Source organism: Theropithecus gelada, chromosome 8 (assembly GCF_003255815.1).
Source record: "Theropithecus gelada isolate Dixy chromosome 8, Tgel_1.0, whole genome shotgun sequence".
Taxonomy (NCBI): Eukaryota; Metazoa; Chordata; class Mammalia; order Primates; family Cercopithecidae; genus Theropithecus; species Theropithecus gelada.
This window is the reverse complement of record NC_037676.1, coordinates 20,471,069-20,477,778: the sequence shown is the minus strand read 5'-3', so window position 1 is coordinate 20,477,778 and position 6,710 is coordinate 20,471,069. Positions and strand designations below refer to the sequence as shown.

The 6,710-nt window shown below is 56.6% G+C and overlaps 1 protein-coding gene across 3 annotated transcripts; it reads left to right on the top strand.

The window, feature by feature from the left end:
• Positions 1 to 427: 427 nt before the first annotated feature.
• DOK2 (docking protein 2) lies at positions 428 to 5,096 on the top strand. Of its 3 annotated transcripts, XM_025394167.1 has the most exons (5): positions 428 to 740; positions 1,784 to 2,065; positions 2,300 to 2,387; positions 3,432 to 3,616; positions 4,040 to 5,096. In XM_025394167.1, the coding sequence occupies exons 1-5, from the start codon at positions 678 to 680 to the stop codon at positions 4,658 to 4,660; spliced, it is 1,239 nt and encodes a 412-aa protein (XP_025249952.1). In that variant the 5' UTR covers positions 428 to 677; the 3' UTR covers positions 4,661 to 5,096. The 3 variants fall into 3 exon arrangements, with proteins under 3 accessions (XP_025249952.1, XP_025249953.1, XP_025249954.1); XM_025394168.1 differs by lacking the exon at positions 2,300 to 2,387 and having other exon boundaries at positions 571 to 740; XM_025394169.1 differs by lacking the exons at positions 1,784 to 2,065; positions 2,300 to 2,387 and having other exon boundaries at positions 571 to 740.
• Positions 5,097 to 6,710: the final 1,614 nt, after the last annotated feature.

Below are 6,710 nucleotides of genomic sequence, written 5' to 3'. Positions count from 1 at the left end.
AGGCAGGGAGTGGTCCCATGTAGTTCAACGGTTGCCTCTCTCTTTCTGTGTGTGTGTGTGTGTGTGTGTGTGCATATGTGAAAGTGGTATCTGGTTAGGCCCACATGAGCTGTCTTATATTTCTCTCCATGCAATGCCATGTGTATGGTTCTAGCTGTTAAGAGTTGAGAGGGCTGGGTTCTGGTTTGGTGGCCTCAAATAAATTCCTCAGACTTTCCAAGCCTCAGGTAACTTAGTGGTTTGTCCCTTCCAACTTGTGTACAGCTTAAGGTGGGGCCCTTCTGCTACTGATTTCACTGTCTAGTTTGGTTTCTGGGTCTCTTTTCCAGCCGGTCAGCCACTCTTTGCTGGTGCCTCCCTGTGCCAACTTCTGTACCTGAACTGTTGCTCACTGAAGAGCTGGCATTTGGCTTTTTGGCAATTGTCTCTAACTCACTGAAAATGCAGGAAGCTTGAGTATAAAACTCAGTCAGAAAAAAAAAAAAAAAAGAACACACACTCAGAAGAAACCACAGGGCCTATCGGCCTGTCGTCATCGAGCAGACTAGAATAGTGTAGAAAACCCTAGGCAGAGAGGAAATGAACTTCAGAGAAGGGGAACACACGGCTGAGAAGAGAGAGGCAAGGGCAGGAGAGAAGGAGATTGCTGAAGCCTGGGGCCCGGAGATGGTCAGAGGATGGGAGACGGGGCAGTGAAACAAGGCTTCCTGTATCTTCAGCAGCAACAGACGTTTGGAAAGGTAGGAGTGAGGCTGGGCTGGGGTTGGACAGGAGGCCTGGGGGGCTGCTAGAATTCCTGGGGTGGAGAGGGAGTTTCATACTCAAAACCCTTATAGGTCTGACTGTGCACCCACCAAGTTAGACCCAGAGCTCAACTTTGGGAGGGCTCTTTTCCTACTAGACTCTGTCTCCTGAACCAGGCCCCAACCAGGTCCCAAACTGTGCTCTTTACTGAGGGCTGTTTGCCCTGGGTGGGGGTAGGGCGCTGTGCTGGCTTCATCTCTTGCCTCTTTTGCTCTCTTGCTCTGTGTTGACTTATTTTCACTGGACACCTGGGAAGGGAATGGAATGGGCAGCTGGAGGGATAGTTTAGGATGACAGTAGAGGTTCCTTCCCCACCCCAGTGGGGTGCATGTAGCTGGTATTCAGCTTGGGCTGGGGCCTCTAGGGTCCTGGATCCCAGCCGGCTGTCCATCCTCTTTCTCCTTCCCTGGCCTCCTGGAACCAGGAAGTCCTCGTCCCCCAACCAATACTGGCGGGAATACCTGTCTCTCTCTCATGGCCCAACCTATCAAGCAGTGAGGCAGCAAGGTTCAGGAGGGTAGAGAGAAGTTCCTGGAGAACAGGGCTGCCATCAGGATTTTGTACGGAAGGAAAATAAGTCGTCAGCCCGGGTCACATGCCGCCCTCCTCACTCCCTTCTCTGGGCCTCGGCCACTGCCCCGCTTTCCTCTCCGGGACCGGAGTCCGCTGCGGTGGGCCTGTTTGGCCTTCTTGCAGCCTGCTTTGGGCTCATCCCTGTGTTGCTTTCTGCCTGGGCAGTCTCTGCTCCTGGTCGTGGCCCTCTTTCTCGGGGCTGGCGGCTGATCTCCGATTTTCTAATTCCTGCAGTCACTGTCCTCTTCTCTGCCTCCCTGGGTCTCCTGTGATCTTCACCTCTCTCTCCCCATCTCCAAGTGGCTGCCCCAGTCCCCCTTCCACGGTTCCTCTTCTCCCCTTGGCTCACCATCTCCCATCTCTGGGTGGCTCCCTCCCGCCCCCGCCTCCCACGCCTCTGGCACAGAAATGGCGCCGCTTCGGGGCCTCACTGTATGGAGAATCGGACTGCGCCTTGGCCCGGCTGGAGCTGCAGGAGGGCCCGGAGAAGCCACGTCGGGGTGAGGCTGCCCGGAAGGTCATCCGCCTCAGTGACTGCCTGCGGGTGGCCGAGGCCGGCGGAGAGGCCAGCAGCCCCCGGGACACCAGTGCCTTCTTACTGGAGACCAGGGAGCGCCTGTACCTGCTGGCGGCCCCTGCTGCAGAGCGCGGCGACTGGGTGCAGGCCATCTGCCTCCTGGCCTTCCCCGTGAGTCGCCCGGGGTGCCGAAAGGGCAAGGGGGCGTGCAGACCGAGGGTGTTAGATGCTTCCTGTGGGCAAGTGTTAGAGGATGAGGTCAGGGTAATGGGGTGCTTCCTCGATGGCGGGGACCCGAAGCCAGTGTGCAGACAAAGCCAGCAGGCTGAGGTGGCCTGAAAGAAGGCCTGGGCCAGAGGGGGGCCTGGTCGGGGAAGGTGGTGAGACCTGGGGCCTCCTCCCTAGGGGCAGAGGAAGGAGCTCTCGGGGCCAGAGGGAAAGCAGAGCCGGCCCTGCATGGAGGAAAATGAATTGTACAGCAGCGCGGCCACAGGTGAGGGGGCGGGGGCTGCCCTGCTCTCCCCCGGGGGCTCTCCCCAGGGTGAGGTGGAGAGGAGGTGTGGGCTGGCTAGCTGCTGGCCCCGAGTCTTCCTGCCTTGTGGTTACTCCCAGCCTGGGCCAGCCCCCTTATCAGCCTCTCCTTTTCGCTTCCGGGTGCAGCCCAACCTAGGGGAGCCTGCCCTGCCCTGAGTCTCTCCCTGGGTTCACCTCATCTTACCTAGGGCCTGCTGGTGGGAGAGGGGAAGGCAGGGGGCCCAGGTGAGGGTGCTGCTTTTTTCTTTTTTTGAGAGGGAGTTTTGCTTTTGTCGCCGAGGTTGGAGTGCAATGGCACAATCTTGGCTCACTGCAACCTCCGCCTCCCAGGTTCAAGCGATTCTCCTGCCTCAGCCTCCTGAGCAGCTGGGATTACAGGTGCCTGCCACCACGCCTGGCTGATTTTTTGTATTTTTAGTAGAGACAGGGTTTCACCATGTTGGCCAGGCTGGTCTCACACTCCTGACATCAGGTGATCCACCTGCCTCAGCCTCCCAAAGTGTTGGGATTACAGGCGTGAGCCACCGCGCCCGGCCCTGGGTGCTGCTTTTGGGGAGCTGGTGGAGGAAGGAGAAGCTTTCATCTGTCTTCCATCTAAGCTCCACCCCCAGGGCCCCGGCAGTGGGAGGGCAGGGCCAAGGCTTCACCTGCAGCTGTGACCATAGGGACTGGGGTGGTGGCTGGTTTTGGGTGAGAGATGGGGTGGGGAAGACAAGAGTGGCTCTGGCGACAGGGGCAGGAAGGATGTGGGCATGAGGTTGGGGTGGATGTGGGTAGGGGCGTGATGCCTACTAGGGTAGGTGGTGGAGGTACCTGACCTTTTGGAGAGTATGACTTGGTACAGAGCAGCTCAGCCTCCAAGGCCCAGGTAGGGGGCCATGAGTGCGTGGATAATACTCTTTCTAGAAAACTTCTGGTACACTCATTTAGAACTGGGCAGTGGTGAGGCAGGCCAGTTGTTTCCCATTAACTGCCTTCGCCTTCTCTCTCTTCTTCTCCCCAGTTGCCCCCCACAAGGAATTTGCTGTGACCATGAGACCTACAGAAGCCAGCGAGAGGTGCCACCTGCGGGGGTCCTATACCCTCCGGGCTGGGGAGAGTGCCCTGGAGCTGTGGGGTGGGCCCGAGCCAGGGACCCAGCTGTACAACTGGCCCTACAGGTTTCTGCGGCGCTTTGGGCGGGACAAGGTGAGTGGGAAGGTGCACCAGGGCAGGCTGAGAGAAAGGATAAGCTACAAACAAAGAGGGGTGATCAGGGAGAGGCAGAGGTGGACATCCAAGGCAGAGAGGATGGCGGGAGGAGGAGGCAGGAGGTGATCATGAGGTCAAGAGATTGAGACGATCCTGGCCAACATGGTGAAACCCTGTCTCTACAAAAAATACAAAAATTAGCTGGGCGTGGTGGCACGTGCCTATAGTCCCAGCTACTCGGGAGGCTGAGGCAGGAGAATCACTTGAACCCGGGAGGCAGAGGTTGCAGTGAGCTGAGATCGTGCCACTGCACTCCAGCCTGGAGACAGAGTGAGACTCTGTCTCAAAAAAAAAAAAAAAAAAAAAAAAAAAATCCTTGCCCTGTGGCCTGGCCGATAACCTCCTTTCTCCCTGGCCCAGGTAACCTTTTCCTTTGAGGCAGGCCGGCGCTGCATTTCTGGAGAGGGCAACTTTGAGTTCGAAACCCGGCAAGGCAATGAGATCTTCTTGGCCCTGGAAGAGGCCATCTCTGCCCAGAAGAATGCTGCACCCCCTACACTGCAACCCCAGCCAGCCACAATCCCCGCCTCGCTGTCCCGGCCTGAGAGCCCCTACTCCCGGCCCCATGACTCACTGCCACCGCCTTCACCTACCACACCGGTGCCTGCTCCACGGCCTCGGGGCCCGGAGGGGGAGTATGCCGTGCCCTTCGATGCGGTGGCCCGTTCCTTGGGGAAGAACTTCAGGGGCATCTTGGCAGTCCCTCCTCAGCTCCCGGCCGACCCTCTGTACGACAGCATTGAGGAGCCCCCTCCTCCTCGACACGACCACATATACGATGAGCCTGAAGGAGTGGCTGCCCTGTCCCTGTATGACAGCCTGCAGGAGCCCCGGGGTGAGGCATGGAGGAGGCAGGCAACAGCTGACAGGGACCCTGCTGGCCTCCAGCATATCCACCCAGCTGGGCAGGATTTCTCTGCCTCTGGCTGGCAGCCAGGAACTGAGTATGACAATGTTGTACTTAAGAAAGGCCCGAAGTAACAGAGGCAGCAGAGGGATGGTCCACCGCCCCCTGGCTTCTGCTGGTGACTCCTCCTGACCACTGCATCAGAAGAACCTCCTCTGCCCCTTCTGGAGCCCGAGGCCTGGCCTGCCTTCGTTGGGGCTGATAAATTGCCTCTCCCAGGGCCTGCTGGGTGAGTCACCATCCCAAAGCAAGAAGGGTGCCCTGGAGAGAACTACCCTCCTCCTACTCTTTTTCCACTTCCTCCTCTTTCTTTCCCCAGCTGAGGGGGAACCTGGGGCATTTAGGGCAGAGGGCAAAGGATGTCAGCAATTGCCTGGGCTGCTTGGCTATGCAAGCCTCCTGCCTGCTCATGGCCACTTCAGGGACAGCCCGGGCCCAGGCACCCAGGTGGATGGTGGCAGCTTCCTGCACCTTTCAGATTTCTCAGTGGCATTAAAGCATTTTTGGAACGTTTTACGTGGCATGAATGCTGTGTGAGAGAAGGCTCCAGCTGACAACCCTTGATCACATCCTCTCCCAGCTGCAAGGTCCCCCTGGGGCCTAGGCTGGGCCTCAAGCGTCTACTCACAGAGGCCCATAGAAGTCAGGGCACCCTGGGAATAGTGTTCAAGCATGTCTCCCTTTTGCTGGGGTAAGGTCAATGTCAGAAAAATGGTGGGGGAAGCACTGGGGAGCGGGGGAAAGCTGAACTGCAAGGAAGGAAATAATTGGATTGATGGAGCCTCTTACGCACCAGGAGTGGGAGTCATCAGCTGTGTGGTCCTGGGCCCTTTCCCTTCCCTGAGATTTGTGCACATCTTCGTAAAATGAGGAGGTTGCACCATGTGGATAAGGAGGAGCCTTCCAGCTCTGTGATTCTCATTGGGCCTGGGTTCCCAGGTCCCCGCACACCATTTCCTCGCAGCTCAGCCTGTGTCCTTGTGCTTGCTCCTCTTATCAAAACCTGCTTTCCTGGCAGGGTGTGTCCATGGACTTCAGCTATCAACCCAGTCCGCCAAGAGCATGAGCACTGTTTGTGGGAGGCTGTAGACTGCCTGGCCTGTGAGAGGCACACTGCCCAGAAGGGGATGCGATGAGACAAGGCACAGGTGTCTGTCACAGAGTGGGTGTGAGTGCCACAAGGGGCCAGACAGGGCCATGAGTGCCAGAGAGGTAACTATTTGTTGGGAGCGCAAAAAGGCTTCATATCAAAGGTACCATGTAAGGTGGGCGTTTACGGGTGGGAAGGAGTTCTTTGGAGATTAAGGGAGTATGAAGGAGCATCTTGGTTAGGAATGGGAGTGTGGGTGAAACCATGGGGAGGTATGGATGTGTCGCATTCAGGACGGAGTTTTATGCTCAGAGTGCAGGGAAGGTGAGACAATCTTGTTGGGAAGGCAGATTCTGACTGTATTAAGGGGAATTTGTACCTAATTAGAGGGAAAGGTGGAATGACTAAAGGCTTTTGAACAAGGAGTCCCATAAAAGCTGAGCTTTAGGGCAATAACCCAATAGCCCTATGGAGGATGGACTTGGGGTGGGAGGGGGTAGGTTGGGGCTGAATTGAAAAGGGGAAATCTGTCAGGCAAGGTGGCTTACACCTGTAATCCCAGGACTTTGGGAGGCCAAGGAGGGTAGATCACGAGGTCAGGAGTTCGAGACCAGCCTGACCAAGATGGTGAAACCCCATCTCTACTAAAAATATAAAAATTAGCTGGGCATGGTGGCGGGCACACGTAATCCCAGCTACTCGGGAGGCTGAGGCAGGAGAATTGCTTGCAGTAAGCTGAGATCGCGCCACTGCACTCTAGTCTGGGCAGCAGAGCAGGACTCTGTCTAAAAAAAAAAAAAAAAAAGAAAAGAAAAGAAAAAGAAAAAGGGAAATTCATCTGGGCACCGTGGCTCACACCTGTAATCCCAGCGACTTGGGAGGCCAAAGTGGGAGGATCACTTGAGCCCAGGAATTCGAAACCAACCTGGGCAACATAGTGATGAGACTTGTCTCTATAAAAACAAACAAACCAACAAACAAACTTAGCCAGGTGTCATGGTGCACACTTGTAGTCCCAGCTACTTGGGAGGCTG

Coding starts and splice junctions, on each gene's coding strand:
- DOK2 (XM_025394167.1), top strand. CDS start 678: ATGGGAGACGGGGCAGTGAAACAAGGCTTCCTGTATCTTCAGCAGCAA. Junction 2,066..2,299: donor TCTGCCTCCTGGCCTTCCCC/GTGAGTCGCCCG, acceptor CCTCCTCCCTAG/GGGCAGAGGAAGGAGCTCTC. Junction 3,617..4,039: donor GGCGCTTTGGGCGGGACAAG/GTGAGTGGGAAG, acceptor TCCCTGGCCCAG/GTAACCTTTTCCTTTGAGGC.